This window comes from Arachis ipaensis, chromosome B02 (genome assembly GCF_000816755.2).
Source record: "Arachis ipaensis cultivar K30076 chromosome B02, Araip1.1, whole genome shotgun sequence".
Taxonomy (NCBI): domain Eukaryota; kingdom Viridiplantae; phylum Streptophyta; class Magnoliopsida; order Fabales; family Fabaceae; genus Arachis; species Arachis ipaensis.
This window is the reverse complement of record NC_029786.2, coordinates 10510652-10527058: the sequence shown is the minus strand read 5'-3', so window position 1 is coordinate 10527058 and position 16407 is coordinate 10510652. Positions and strand designations below refer to the sequence as shown.

The 16407-nt window shown below is 39.1% G+C and overlaps 2 protein-coding genes and 1 long non-coding RNA gene across 4 annotated transcripts; 2 read left to right on the top strand and 1 right to left on the bottom strand.

Moving 5' to 3' along the window:
• Window positions 7389-8351, top strand: LOC107628173. The gene is made up of 2 exons (XR_001617625.2): window positions 7389-7860; window positions 8056-8351. It is a non-coding gene; the product is annotated as an uncharacterized LOC107628173 (long non-coding RNA).
• Window positions 10068-11977, top strand: LOC107624883. 2 transcript variants are annotated; one of them, XM_021115412.1, is made up of 6 exons: window positions 10068-10256; window positions 10318-10408; window positions 10509-10682; window positions 11051-11175; window positions 11366-11441; window positions 11529-11977. In XM_021115412.1, the coding sequence occupies exons 2-6, from the start codon at window positions 10394-10396 to the stop codon at window positions 11652-11654; spliced, it is 516 nt and encodes a 171-aa protein (XP_020971071.1). In that variant the 5' UTR covers window positions 10068-10256; window positions 10318-10393; the 3' UTR covers window positions 11655-11977. The 2 variants fall into 2 exon arrangements, with proteins under 2 accessions (XP_020971071.1, XP_020971070.1); XM_021115411.1 differs by having other exon boundaries at window positions 10068-10408.
• Window positions 12119-14990, bottom strand: LOC107626816 (protein FAR1-RELATED SEQUENCE 5-like). The gene is made up of 5 exons (XM_016329712.1): window positions 13969-14990; window positions 13671-13917; window positions 13364-13507; window positions 12734-12822; window positions 12119-12230 (listed from the first exon to the last, which is right to left on the bottom strand). Exons 1-5 carry the CDS (start codon window positions 14988-14990, stop codon window positions 12119-12121), a joined length of 1614 nt encoding a protein of 537 aa, XP_016185198.1.

The window sequence follows — 16407 nt, the reverse complement described above, 5'->3', positions numbered from 1 at the left end:
GATTTTTTTCTTAAATATTATAAATACTAAAAAAACATTTACTTGTTAATAATTTTAGTATTAAACATCCTTTTTAATAATTAAATCTTGTTAATAGTCTTTTATAGTAATTGTTTCGAAAAAAAGAAAAAGTTTGATACAAATTGGTTCCTTTTGAATTCCTGTTGTGACTTTTTCGTTGTTAATTGAACTTTAAGGTAATTTGAGAAAATGTAAAGTGATATTTTTTAAATAAATGAATAAACGTTATTGTGTTAATTTTTTACCTCAGTTTTTTATTCGTGGTTTGGAGTTATGCCAATTTTATAATAAAAATAGTTGTAAAATTATAGTAAAAGATAACATGAGATTTAGTGGTCGAAATTACAGGTGATAGCCGAAAATAGAAGGTGTTAAAAGTTGGAATTGTAAATAAAAGTTTGTGGTTGTGTGGCGTATTGAGACATGAAATTTGGTGTGGGTCGTTATCGGTGTATCATGTGGGGTGAAATTTTTATAACTTGATTTTAAGTGTTGAGCAAATTAGTGTTTGGATCATAATAGAATTCATTCATAGTAAAGTGGATTACACAAGTTGGATTGATCATAGAAGCTTAACATAACAATTAGCGACATCATCATGCAGTATAGAAATATATTTCCGGTAACGTTACTAATTAAAAGCCCTCCTAATGATGTGACGATTGATCTGTGGAATGCAGCTGAATTGGATAAAGGGTGGGAAGAGTACTATGGCGATACATTGTCCAGACTGCTGTCGTAGCCGTGGAGACGACACTTCTCCTCGAGGCGTTGAACCTCTTCAGAAAGTGCATTGTTGGCCCTCTCTAGCATCTTTGCTTTCAAGTAGTTGAAGTCCTGTATTTCTTGATCTGTGGTGTGGAGGACCTTTTGAAGCATGTTGTAAGCAGCATCTTCCTTAGCATCCGTCTCGAGAGGGTTGTACCTTCCCTTGGCGTGGACCCCGGCTCCCAACGGGTTCCCAGGGAGAATGACCGAGAAAGCATACATGACTCCCGTGTCACGGACACCCAACTCAGTACGGAAGTAGGAAGGTGGTGGCAAGGAGGCGCCGTAGGAAACCTTCTGAAGCAATTCTTCCATGCTGAGGTTGACGGCATAGGCACCGGAGGCAACCTCGCTAGGTGGGATGCAGTTAATCCCTATGTGAAAGTTGAAAATTTAGGCTTTAGGCATGTCTTGGAAAATGGTGTAAATTTAGCAGACTGTGGTATGTATTGAGGTGAAGAAAGACCTACACCGACAAAGAGGGGCCCGACGGCCGTTTTCGGTGACGACGGTCGGAGGGCATTTTCGTGGCGAGTCATCCGGTTGGCCCATTAGTTGCGTCATCTCATCAAGCGCCTCATTCTCTTTCTCGATTGCCTTTAATCGCGCTGTGTAGGAACCAAAGGCTAGGGCCTGGCAGTTGAAGGCCTGGTATTCGGCGTTTGGATTGTCGACGACCTGAGCACTGGCCACGTCGAAGGAAGTGAAGAGTCCCGTGTTCCTTCCTTTGATGATGACGAAGTAGGTGAATTTCCTCAATTCGGCCTCCATCGTTGTTGGCGATTCGGCAAGGTATTTTACGTTCCAGGTCCCAAGCAAGTTGGTTGTTCTGATGTTGTTTAGGAGGGGATTGGTCTAAATCAACAAGGGCATGGAGTGGTTTGTTGTTGTTCGGGTGAGTATGTGAGAGATGTGAAGATGGTTCTGACAGATAGGTTTATTGAGGCTCAGGCCATGATGTGAAGAGACTTTCACAGGAAGATTCTAGAGTTGAGTGAATTTAGATTTTATTTAATTTAAAGTTATTTTTTAGGTTTTAAAAAAGGTTAGTTGAATGATGAGTAAAATTGTTTGGAAAAAGTAGAATCAGGACGTTTTTGACAAATGCGTTAAAAGAATAAAAAACACAATTAATTTAGTATGGAACTGAAGTGTTTGTTCAAGTTCGCCCAAGAATGATGCTTAAAGAGGATGGTTTGTAGGTTGAGTGGTAGAATATGTGTAATTAATGCACCTGGATGATTAGGACCAGCATCATGTCGTATCATAGCCTAACCTGTCAGCTGAATGCATCCCGTGACAGTGGCAATGATGAAGTCTTGACAGTTGGTATTTCCCAAAGTAAAACCTCATCATGCCATTGTCTCACTCCATTTGGTGAACAGGTGAAGGAATGACATTCACCAAGCCCCTCTTGAAGGGGCAAATCGTAGCATTTAATGCGCTGCAATAGTAGGTTGGAGTGGGTTTGATAGAAATTTGCTCCATGTGATGCATACGAAGAGGCATGAAGGACTCATGTGAAAATTATGTTTCCATATGTTGGTAATGACCCTTAGGATTTTTGGGTTTTCAGAAATTTTGTAAATATAGTGTACCCAGAAAACTATTAGCTTAGAAGAATCCACATTTAATTTATTTAGGTTTTGTTAATTAATTTTAATAAATAAAATTATGTTTAATAATTATTAAATATTAAATAAATAAATTCTAGTTATTTTTTTAGCGTTGATATAGCATGGAAGGACTCTCATTTTCTTCAATACAGTAGTTTGAACCAGGCCATGCAATTTTTGGAAATTTTAGATTGGAACCGGTTCGGTTGAACCGATGCCTAACGAGTTTAATCGGTTTTTATTGGTTCACATTGTGTTTAACTGGTTCGTTTTGGTTCGTTTTGGTTCGTTTCTTTGTACGAATCAACTATCGGACCGGACTGCTAGTGGGTCCGATTCATCGATTTTTTGGTTGAATCATTCAGTTCGGTCCAATTTAAACACCTATGGTTATAAATAACCCCTAATGTCTCTTCTCACTTCTGGAAGAGAAATCTCCACAACCCTAGATAAATTGGCGGTTATTTATCATCAATAGTAGAACTACTCCAACCCTAGATAAATACCCTGATACTCTCAAGTATGCTTAAGATCCAAGACACTATAAACCTGCTCATACCTATGCTGTTTTTTATATTTTGTTGTTGATAAGTGGTGATTTTTTAGTTATAAATTACGATGAAAAAAGCATTGTGATTATGTCGTAATATTTTTTCAGTTATCGTTGGCTTGTCATCACTTTTTGAAAATCACAGTATGAGCATATTTCCTTTGCTTCTGCAGTTACGAGTTCGGGGAAGCTTACCTGATTCGACGACCCCCATGTATGATCCGTACACCCCAACTCCACCCTCTTCATGATCTCCTCAGATTCCAAGGTTTGCTGGGATCGAAATTGCTGGGATAACTTCGTCGCCACCTCCAACACTGGACGTACTATTGGGGCACTACAAGACTCCTAAATTTAGGCATCCGTTCATCCGAAGATCACCTTGGGGTGGTCGGGGACGTGTCCCTGTGGCGACCCAGGAGTCAGCAGTGTACTGCATACCACAGGCAAGTTGTTATCCTTCTCGTTTCAGTTTCAATACAAACTTCATGTCTTCGACAAACTAACCGGATAACCTAATTTTTTCTTCCAGCAATACAACATGTGGTTCAGGCCAACAGTTGACATGGGCCTATGAATGGATGAATGTCGCTTAGCAACGTATATTTTCGGGAATAACGACGAGCTGAGATAAAGAGATTTACCAAGTCTCTTAGTTGGTTTCATGTGTTATGGCATGCTAACTGTCACAACCCAGTTATTGACCAGACTCCTCTGTACACCGCTGTGTCTCATAGCGCAACCGAGGTGCTGTTCAAGCACTACGAAATGAACCTCCCTCGTCATCCCTTTTGCCGGTCAGTCTGATGCGCCTCGACCTTTGATGCTCAGCCTTACGTTGTTGCCGCTATTTTCGTGCCTCGCATCTGAATTGGCTTTGCTTTCTCCCATTCTTTCAAACATCTTCTCACCAACGAAAACCACCATTCTCTTCTTCTTCTTCGGATCCAAGCATGGTTAACTTCTTCGATGATTTGAGCACCATGCATCACAACAATGCCGCTTTCGTCATGGCTAGTATGCACAACTATCTTTCACCACAGTATTTATTTCTTCTGTTTATTCTTTTTTTCGTTCTTCTATTTTAATGGTCAATTTAAGATGGTAATGTTAGTAGGTATACGGATGGCTATTCTAATTTTTATGTAGATGATTATTTTTATTATTATTATTCTGTAGCGTAACAGAGTTCTGAATTTTCTATTTTTAAAATTAATAGAGGTGATTGTTATTGACCTATTATGCTTAAAAAAATTGTCAGTAGAAATTCTATTTGTTAAGTAAGTAAAGATAACTGCTATTGAGCCTGTGGCGGATCAAAAATTTTTATTAGAGAGGGGCCAAATTAAATACAAAATATATTAACAGTACAGTATTCAACTGGTTTATTTAAAAAATTTAATTATTTTTAAAAAAAATTTCTCTGTAAAAATGTGATTTTAAAGTTTTTAAATTTAACTCATCCAAATTATTTATTCTTACAAAAAATTCTTTTGGTAAAATTTAAAAATTTTATTCTTATGCTAGAAAAAACCATATATATAAATTAAAAACTAAATTTAACATTATATTTAAAACATATCACAGATTATTTTCATTACTTGTTGGAAGTGTTTAAAGACAGAATTTAAAGTTTATGTTCCGTGAATATAAAAGAACTGTATAAGTATGATGAATCGTACATAGTCGTCCAAAGAAGTCTATTTGAATATGCTAAGGAAGAGCTCGATTAGTAAATTTTGTCAAAGTAAAGCTATAAATGTAAAAAAATTTTGAGCCTTCAATAATGATCAACTGTAGACACTCAATTTAGATGACCCTATGTAGACACTCTCACTTTAGATGACCCCCTAGCTTACTAAGCCACAAAAGTTTTGCACTAATTTATTTGGAGTCTATATATGTTTAAAGTTAGTTATGTATTCATCTATTTGTAGGCCGAAAATAGTGCTCACATTAGTACTGCAGATAACATGAGACAAAATTTTTATGATATTATCTAAGATAACTTGAAACAAAATTTTTTTGTTATTATCTAATCTAAAATATTTCTTCTTGCTATTGTTGCCACTATTTCTTGTTATCCATGGTAAAATGCTTACTCTTAACGTACATGATCTAATGGTGTTTCATGGCCATTAGGGTCTATAAAGAGGCATGCCATAAAGATGTTTGGTATATAGTTTGGCAATGCAAGGATCTGCTCAAACATTGTCAAAATTTAGTTTCAAACCCTTGGCACATTGAGCCGAAAGCATTTAATGCTCCTGCAGTGGATTACCAAAGCAGCAAATCATCATGATTACCCAAAGTATCGGTCACATCAGATTGGCCTTATGTCTCTAAAAGCAATGAAATTAAGTGAAAAAAGGATCCCTATTCTGCCGAAAAGGCTTCCCTTCCAAATATCTTTCTATTTCTATTGCACATCCTCCTTTGTAGTAGAACGTCCAGCAACACAAATGGAAGCGTCGGACTCCGTCGGGAATGATCCGGAGCAGCCCTGCCTAACATCATAGTAAGTAACCTCTGTGACATTGATAACCTTGCCTAAAAAAAAAGGTTGGTGGGAACATCCGCCGATGCGAGTTTCATATTTTTAAATTACTTCCCTAATTGGGTGATGGAATTGATCGTTGCATATGTATGGATTCAGGCTTCAACCTCCTCGCAACATGGACGAAGCCAATTGGAAAAATGATGACTATGACACGAACGCCTTGAATCTTGACCTAACCATGGACGTGGTAAGTTTGTATTTTGAACTATCTCTATCACTGCCAACAGCTTTGTGACCCTAAGCAATCAAAACCAGTGCTCATGCGTGGCCTTTGTTTTTGTAGCCCCTCCTTAATGTGGCGTCGCAGTCTGGCATTCTAGTTGAAGAGTTCATTCCGCCTTCTGCGTATAAGTCCTCCCCCCCCACAAGCTCTGATCGAGGTCGGTTTTTGATCCGAAACCTTTGTTGCCCGAAAAGAAATGATTTTATTTTGATCTAAATTAATAAAATGAAGGCATGAACTTTTGAGCTGTTACCCTTTCGTTGTTGATCTGAAACCTTTGTTGCCCGAAAAGAAACGATTTTATTTTGATCTAAATTAATAAAATGAAGGCATGAACTTTTGAGCTGTTACCCTTTCAGAGCATTAAAGCACGTTTGATGGCCATCGAGCAGTCGGTTGCAATGCTTGATGTTCGGGCCACCCAAACGGAGGCTCTCATTGTGTATATCAAGATGATGCTACCCACTTTATGTAAGAAGGAGGAGACGTTTCAGATGATACTTACTCCTAAGGTTCAAGTCCAGGATGAAGCCACAGACAAGAAAATAGCACAGCCGCCAAACACTCCTGGATGTGTTGCCACCGCTGATGTGGTTGTTTTGAACAATAGCAACATTGGAGCACCTGGTCAGATGTTCACCCATCAGCTAACCAGTTCACAAAAAGGTAAGGGAATCTTGGGTGACCCCATCACAAACTTGAGCTTGGACGTTGTTGTCCCGGATTCTTCAGGTTCAGAGGATGACCTCGTGCTACTTGACCATCTTTCTTCAACACCCATTATCTCCACCAGTGCAACACTAATCCCGACCGAAGCACCAACAAGCCTTTACTGGTCGCGTGGGGTCCGAAAATGTGGAACGAGTCCAAGGATGATCCACTAACACCATGCAATGCTACTGTACAGGTGAACTTTTCGAATAATGTTTTTCTAAGCATAAATATATTTATCTCTATTCCTAGATAAGAAAATTTTGAGATTATAGAGTTGATCACGGATAACAAGCTCATCGGCAATTGAAACATGATCCCCTGCCCTGGTATACGCAGCTTTGTGTGGTGACGTATCAAACCTGCGCCCATGAGTACTACGATTCTATTGTGCCCCGGGGGTGTAAACCTCAAATCCAATGAAAAATCCTTTAAAGGCAAGTTACCCCATTGTAACCGCCGCACATGCTTGACTACCCAAAAGAAGGCAAACAAAAAAAAACCCAACGCACACATCAACTTGAAATTTTTTATGAATTTTTTCAAAGTGCAGTTGGTATTATGGGACTTTAGTGATTTAAAAGATGGAAGGCAAACCCATTGTTTATCAAAGCAAGGCCCCTTTCTAATTTAATAGTCCGCAGTGTAACATATATCCCCACACCCTTTTTCCTTTTATGTCCATGATTTGAATTTTGACTTGGCCTAATTTTGATGACCATTCCCTTGATGGTAGGGGTGTTCAAAACTGATCCAATTCGAACAAAACTGATCAACCGAACCAAAAAAATCGATAACCGAACAAACCAAAAACCAAATAAACCGAAAAATTTGAATTTTTGCAGTTTTTGCGATTCAGTTCGGTTTTCGATTTTGATAGAGAAAATCCTAACCAAACTGAACTGAATCAGTTTTATAAAAAAACCCTAATATAAAAGCAGCCTCCCTTCACAATTCCCCTAAACTAGCCGCAGCCACCCCTACCAGGAACCCTAACTCCCTCAAGCCCTCTCTGAGCCTATCTAGCGTTGAATCTCAGCACCGAACCTCCTCTTTCATCTCCACCATCCACGCCGCCGAACAACACCATCACTGCAGCGCGGCCCTTTTCTCTCCCTCTCCCTCATCCTCGACGGCTCCACCCACCATGTCTCTAGCAGTCATCTCCTCCACGAACCAGCAAACGTCGTCGTCCTCGACAAACCGCAACAGCACGCACCAGACGCAGCTGAAGCCCCCACCGTTCGTCGCCCGTCTCTCGTTCATCGTTGAAGCCGTGTTGTCTGTCCAGTCTCTTCTTCTCCGTCATTGAAGTAGTGTTGTCCTTCCATTTCTGGTTTTTTGTTCATCGCTGCCGCCGTCTCACCATCCTGTACCTCCGTTGTCCTCTGTAATAGAGCTTAAGTCTCAGGTTGATTTTTTTTTGTTCTAGTTTAATCTTCTAATTGATTCTAATTTATAATGAACAAGGCTTTTTCTTGATTCTATGGTTGAGTTGTTGATTCTGATTTTGTTTCTTAATTCTGAACCTTTTGTTCTGTTTGATTTAAGGTAATTCTGGTTTAGGGTTGATTCAGAACTTTTTGTTTATTCAATGTTAATGCAGGAAAGGAAAAGGTGAAAGAGGAAGAATCTGTGGAATTGGTGCACAAAATGAAAATTTTTGGAATTAATTTGGTTGTATTACTGATTTTGTATAGTTCTATTTCTTGATTCAGTTTGGAATTGGTGCACCATTTTTGCAGAATTTTTGGAATTAGTTTGGTTGTATTTCTTGATTCCTCTTGATTCAGTTCAGGTTGATTATTGTTCCATCTGTTCCTGCCATTTTTGCTACAAAATTGTTAATAATTTTAATTTGTTGTGCTTCTGTTTAATCTATTTTATTTGATTATTGTTCAATATATTTGATTATTATTTAATCTGCAATGCTATGACTGTGAAATAGTTATTGGCTTATTGATTATTGAATATATTTATTGAATGGATTTGTTGAATATATTTGTTGAATGTATTTTTCCTCCTAAAATGTATTTTGCTCTTATAACTTAGATGATGGAAAACACTGCAACTTGGAAGACTATGATATATATGAATAGTAACTACTCATAAATCATAAGTGCTACATTCAGAAATATTATATTTTTATGTGTTACTATGTTCATTGTGTACAGAATTCCAATTCCATTCAATACATGAAATTAGGAATGTGTTGAACGGAAGTGTACAGAGTCATGACTCTAACTGTTCATGCAATTTTTAGACTCTTTTTTTCTGAAATTAATTGAAAAACCGAAAAAACCGAATCAAACCAAACCATATTAATTAGTTTGGTCTGGTTCGGATGGTTTTAATGAAAAACGGAACCAAACCGAACCGCATAATTAAGATAACATTGGATCGGATGACTTTTTACCAAAAAATTGAACCAAATCGCAAACCAAACACCCCTACTTGATGGCTCTGATTAAATCAAAACCCTTGGGCTAGAGGTGCGTTGGCCCACTTGGGAAATACCCATGTACTATATTTTTAATGTGATGCCTCTAAATATATCTGGGCTTTTCTTTGGGAAAGATAAAACTATGGCCGATTTTATTGTTTGTATATATACATATACATAAATTATAACCCAAAAAAACAAATAGACGTAAATTACCATAAAATAAATCACATTGGTAGAACGTTCGAAACTTAATTAGTTAAATCTCATGAGTAAGACAATTATTTATATATATATAATTATGAATCAATATCCACTTAGTGTTAATCTTTAATTAGACAAAATAATTATTATTAACGGTGTTATGAGATTATCATTATTTTCTTATGTTAGAAAATATTTACCATTACTATTTATTATTTATTTTTTCGTAGTCTGCTAATAACTATTAAATGTTGATACCATGTCTCGAAAAAAATAGATGCTGATGACATGTGAATTTAAAAACACGCTTACAAACACAAATAAGAGTGATAAGTATCTGATAGGCCTTTAGTAAATAGTCGAATGCAAAAAACACAATTTTTTATTAATTTGTGTGAACCATGATTTTTTTTTGGTACCGTGGGCCAAATGTTATTTGGCCTAAATCAGCCCCCTTGCAATACCCCAACCCAGGAAGCCTTTCCAATCGGAACCTCTCGAGTTGGTGTTCACCCGTCAATGATGCCTTGAATGTACATAATCGAATGAAAAATTTTTCCTATTCGGCGCTGGTTGCTAACAGAACACTAGCTTATCTTGTTTTTTTTTTTTCAGAGAACAAAGGTTGGAGGGGATTTCGAGAGTACAACTCGGCTCTGTGATCTCTATGCCTCTTCCGAGCTAGGTCCGAGGCGTTCGAAGATGCCGCGGTTGTCGAGCGCGGAGGTGGCTGCAACCGTCCTTGACAATGCATCCATGGGCTCTCCTCCCAAGACCCAATCCAACACGGTGCCGCAGAGACAACCTCTGTTTTGGCATGCTGGAAGGGGGGGTTGGGGATGCATTCCGGCGCCGAACATGGAAAACCCGGTTTACCACATCCCTAAGGCAAGTCACGTAACATTACCCCTGTGCTTAACCCTGTGGATGATTGCATTTCACTGTTGGGTTCAAACTCTTTATTATGCAGATACACTGTGTAGTTTCAATGCTAATCACTTCAAATGTTTCCAACGCAAAATTTTGCCATGTGGTTCAGGCCCACTGCCGATATGAGACTGACTAGGGATGAGTGCCGCCTTGGGACGTATATATTTTCCAAAAATGAAGAAATGAGATTACAATCTACAAAACTAGAACACACTCAACAGTTGTTTCAGGTTTGATCATATATCTCCAGGATTCAAACAAAATCCATGTTCATGTTTGTTGTCCTTCCAGGGAAACAGAGAACTTATTTAAGCATTACGAGCTAACCCTGCCTCGCGGAAAGTTCTTATCCCTTAGGCTCGAATGCATGCCCCACTTTGATGTAATACCTTTTGAACTTGACTTAATACTCTCCCCTAAATAACAACAGTATTTGAGTGAAAAACTTCACAGTTCAAAGCTAAGACACTTGAAATATGTAGGTCGTCAACACTGTTGCAATGCTTTCCTCGCTTCAGGCCAAGGCAAACCCTGTGCCCCATTGCTGGTTCTTCCCGTTAACATTTGCCGTCGAGCTCTTATTCCAAACTCCGATGGAACATGTAATAGAGAGCTATGCGAGATGCTGGATGCCACCAACTCAAGAACTTGAGCATGTAAGAAATATTCAAGTTATCGTCTCTCCATAATTGCTCCAAGTTTATCATTAACTCGTTAGAAATCCGGCATTCACACACAATATGGATATATTTTAACTGATGTTGTATTTTGCTGCTCGCTTGAACATGTCTTTGTACCCATTTGCGAGCCACCTGAGACTTGGTACATGCTATTGTTGGATGTGAAGAGACCTTCTGTTTATGCTCTTGATGTTTGCATAAGCATGGAGTCCGTTCCCAGGCGTGAGCGCAACATGCGCCTTATAGTACATAACCCACATAGCATTTTGTACACAGTATATTTAATTATCGTGCAACTCTTTCTTCTGAATTTTATATGCTTTCCATGGTGATAAGAATTGCAGATGGCTGTCATCGGGAACATTTTCAAACTTGAGCCGAATCTGCCCAACTTTAAACACGTTTCGCCATATCCAAACTCCTGGGGACGCATGGAATACCCCATGAGCATTCCTAGCAGGCTAGGCGCGTAAGTCATTCTATGATGTCTCTGCAATTTTTCTCTCACATAATTAGTTTGTACACACTTTTTCATACTTGATACAATCCAAAACCACACCCCACAAACCAAACTGTTGGAAACATAATTTTAAATATTGTGGCAGACTGTATGCCTTTTATCTCACTCGTTTATGGCTGTGACAATTTTCATTGGATAGAGATGAATCTGGAATATGGTGCATCTGGTGGATGTCTCACAATGGCCGATTCTCCCCAGCTATCCTAGGCAACCTGGTAAGAACACCGTCATCGTTATAGGTTTATGGAAATTAAGTTGGCCTTGGTGATATTACCACTTAACTATATATATATATTTCGCAGGGTGATGAGGCCACATTGAGGATGAAAACAGCAATTAGGATTGTCGCATCTGACTACAGTGAGCTTAAGGCTCTTGTGGACCTCAAGGCGGAGACAGTGTGGCGTAGTCTCCCGTTCCTCCCCTAATTACTACTCTATTTACATGCTTATATATGAATGAAATTGGGAACCATTTACAGGGCCCAAATATTTTGAAATTACTTGTTGCTATTAAATATTGCTAATTCCAGACTTTAGTATTTTTACTCTACTTGTATTATCCCGGTGGTCGACATTGGATATGCACCCACCTGGGTTGCAAATGGTCTAACTATGTATGCACCTGTTATAGTTAACTTGCATGATGACTTGTTGAAGAATGTAAGTGGGAACCATTAACAAGGTCCATATATTTTGAAGTTAGTTGTTGTTGTTATATATTGCTAATTCCAGACTTTAATGTCTAACTACTTAGCTTGTATTATCCGGGTGGAAGTCCGGTTGCAAATAGTTTCCCTATGTATGAATCTATATTAGTCAGCTTGCATGATCAGTTTTTCATTTCTCATAATGATTTTTTTTTAAAGTTGCATGTGTGGTGAGTGTTTTAATCAGGTTTTGTCCCAAAGAGATTGTGCACTGCCCAGGATATATTGATACTCAATATACTGGTCAAGATATATTGCCACTACTCCATCGTTTCTTTCTTGGTTACGTGCTGCCCTACAGGAGTAAACTATGCATCAGCTAACAAGACAACATATTAATTATTACACACGGTGCTTTAAAAAAAATTCTATAAATTTGCCCACATGTTATAGGATGCTAAGAAGCCAATGTAACAAAACGAAGTTGTTACCAGAAGAGGATATTTCATAACAACCCAACATAGTCAAACAAAGTGTTCTTGCGCTAGTTTCAATTACACAACATGGTTGGTGGCTGGCCACTCACTAGGTAAACTTTAAAAATAATCTACTACACTTAGAGGAATAATTAAAGCCGTTACAAGTCTATCTATCTATGCTATCCTCTTATGACATGAATTGCAGGAATGTGTTTGGAAGTTCAACCCTCAGTTTCCTCTTCCTCGTGCCCGCGCCCATCTGCAATTCCTGCTACAATTTACATTTATGTTTGTAAAGATTATGGTGCTTGCCCACAAATAGCAAATCTACTGATGGAAATCTAAACAAAATGCGTGGCATAAGTCAATAAATAGTTACAGGACAATATTGGCACTTACATAACCTGTAGCAAGTTTAGAGGCAAAAAAAGTCGAGTGCTCTTGTCGAGTTGTCTGTGACGGTGTCGCCTGCACAAAGTAAAAAGAGGCAAGTCAGGTTGTAAATAAAATGTTTCCAACTTAAATTCTAATGGATTTGAATTCTTAATGGATTTGAATTCTTTGTGGATCCAGATCTGACAAAAGAAACCGCTCCTAATATTAATGAATCCTCCCAATATGATTAATTGATTTCACAGAAAACATATGCCTCTACCCCTAAGAGCTTGAATTGCCTATATTGACATTCATAAATTCATACATTTATGCTTCTCCTACTTAGTGAATAGCTCGGTAACTATTTATACTTTGATGATGCTTCTACCCTGTTTGACATGTTACATCCTCATGAAATAATGATGCTATTTGTTTGATGAACAATTGTGAAGATCTACCTAAATTCAACAATTTTATCAAGTTCAACTTTATTTTATCAGCTACTTGTTTCGGGATCTACTCACATATGGCATGTCTTAATTAGGTTATCATTGATCATTCAAAGTTTGAAAAATATCATGACCACCCTAAAAATCACATGAATTATAAATGACACACAACATATGGTTCTAACCTGAAGTTGAGCCTGGCAACCCTCAGGAACCGGTAGCGATCCACGACATCCCTGTCGCAGGGCAGGCACACTGGGGCAGCGAGTTCGGCGATGACCCAGTTTCCTGCAGGCACTGCCTTTTCTCTTCTTTGGTCCCTTTGTTACCTGAGAAACGTTTTCTCTGCCAGTGCCTTTTGTTCAGACACGGACCGGATCATTTATCCCACCACCCCCTCACCGTTAAGGTGTGGATTCACATTTGGGGTCACACGCAACCCATTCTTGACCTCCAACATGATAGCATCTCGTGCCATTTTTCACTAAATACCTTGTAGTCCTCGTCCCTTAGAAAAGCGAACTTGGCAAAACGCTTACATTGGCCTACAAATGCACCAAGTCTGCTACGGTACTGGGATACAACATCACCCGTTTCAGTAACATGTCTAACGGAAGTCACATTGTTCTTGGCATTTTTGCACCACCTTTTGAGGACCAGAGTCTCTGGCAAAGAACCGATATCAATACCAACCAGAACTACAATTATGTGAACACAAGGGATCCCATATGACTCTATCCTGCGGCAATTACATTGAAAGGTTCTATTGTATGGCTAGTGCAAGACTTGCCAGGTTGACTCCGGTCGGCGATACTTCTGTATTACATAGCAACATCCATTTTCACAATCCTGGCGGTTGACAATGTAAAATCTAACGGCACGCTTTAGGGACTCTCGAAATCTATAAAAAAGTTCACGAGTATACAGGATTGCCGCTGACCTCTCAATCTCTGGGAACTGTGTTTGAAGCACCGGGGTACCATAAAAGGAACGAAAGTCAAGCTCCTCCTCCTTGTCTCTAAGGAAATTAACACACCTTTGAAAATTTGTAACAAAGTACAATATCCCATATCTACTCTCCACAAACCCACCCAACTTAGCATGCAACGACTCGCACTGAGAGGTTGTCCTTAAACCTGCAAAGAATCTGTCCTGTATGTATGCGGTGGCCCATGACAACTTTCTATAGAGGTCCATCACCCATTCAACCTCTCGAACACCACACTCGTCAACCATCGCCTCCCATTGCATTTTAAATTCACCAACCTCTATGTCAGCGAGCATGTACTGTTTGAATAATTGGGTGAAACGTGGTTGTGAGACATGAGTAGTGGCATTCCATAGTAGGTGCCACGCGCAAAGTCTGTGATGAGCATTTGGAAAAACATGCATAATAGCTAGCCTCATAGAAGGATCCCCATCAGTTATAACTGCCTTCGGGGCCTTTCCCCGCAAGCATTCCATAAACCGTCTCAGCACCCATTTGTACGAATCCTGTGACTCACATGAAACCATTGCTGCTGCAAGCACGCATGTCTGACTATGGTGATTAACCCCGGACAAAAAAATGACAAGAAGGTTATACTTGTTCCTCCCATACGTCGCATCAAAGACGAGGACGTCATCGAACGCCTTATAATCTTTCTGGCTTCGACCATCACTCCATATAATGTCACACATACGAGAACCAGCTGCTACCTCATACCTCAAAAATAGTTTCTCATCGTTTCTGGCATCATGTTCGAAAAAACGCAGTGCAGCGTTTACATCTCCGTTCTGCAATGCACGTTGCCTTCGAACCTCGTTGTGCATTTCTTGCTTAGTAAATCATACTAAGTTAAAGCCCCCAACCTGAATCGCAAATGACTGGTATATCTTTGGAATGCTTATTGTAACACCCTACCATACAGAGACTTATGCTTAAGTCATAATTCAGAGATGGCAAGGTATTACGACCTCTAAAACAAAAATTTAGTACGTATAGTAGTATGAATAATTGATTATAACTAGGAGCCTTTGTAGAAAAAGGGGTAAACAAAAACCGTAACTCGAACGCGCAACACTCCGATCGATAACGTAACGAGCAAAGCACATTTTCATCTTTGATCCTCAATGATCATTCATTTTCCCCTTGCTTCACTCGCAAGTTACCACATTCACTAGCTCTTTTTCCTCATGCTAGGCATATCATAATGATTTAAGATATAAGTGGTGAGATCGGAGGCTTAGAAGTATGAAATTTGGCTTTTAAAACTCAAAAATCAACTTTGGGATGAAAACAGGGCCACGCGTACGCGCACTCCACGCGCACGCGTGGATGGCCTTAAAAACTCATCGACGCGCAAGCGTCATACGCGCGAACGCGTGGGTTGAAAATTAGCCAAACGACGCGCACACGTCAGCCACGCATACGCGCGAATACATTGTGCCCCAGGCACAAAACTGGCACAACTCTCTGGAAAATGGATGGGCATTCGATGCAGCGCATCGACGCGCCCGCGCACACAACGCGCACGCGTGGATGTTGCTTTCTCGAAGAACGGCGCGTACGCGCCAAGTGCGCCTACGCGCGAGGGGTCATTCTGCTAAAAATTTTCTAAGTTAAAAGCTGCAGAATTCACAGATTCAACCCCCAATCTTCCGACGGTCATAACTCTCTCTTTTTAAATCATTTTTCACCCGTTCTTCGAATGGCATGGACATCCCGGATCCAATTTCATTTCTAAATAGATTTGGCGCAAATCAAAGATCTGTAGTCCAAGTTATATCCCGTCAAAGTATGCCCAAAAACCATATTTTCATTCAAAACCACAAAGTGCCATTTTCAAAATAAGCCACTTTCAACTCTTTTCAAAATCAATCAAAACATGCCAATTTCAACCCTTTTCTTTGAAATCATTCAAAATGTACCAAAATCAACAACAAGCCATCCTCAACTCACACATTGATATTTTACCAAAATTTCCAAAACCACATCCAACCATTTTAATACTTCTCAATCAAATGGCTAAAGGACAAACACAATATCATGTCATACATCCTTCCTCATCCCAATTTCCAATAATTCCATTTCCAATCAACCATCATTATACATAATCATCATCATCATCATCATTAACATGGTACTACCCATCAATTCAACCTCAATCATTCATCAAGCATATATCACAACATGCATTTCTCATACAACACACAATCAAGGCATCAATATTCATAATCACATATATGA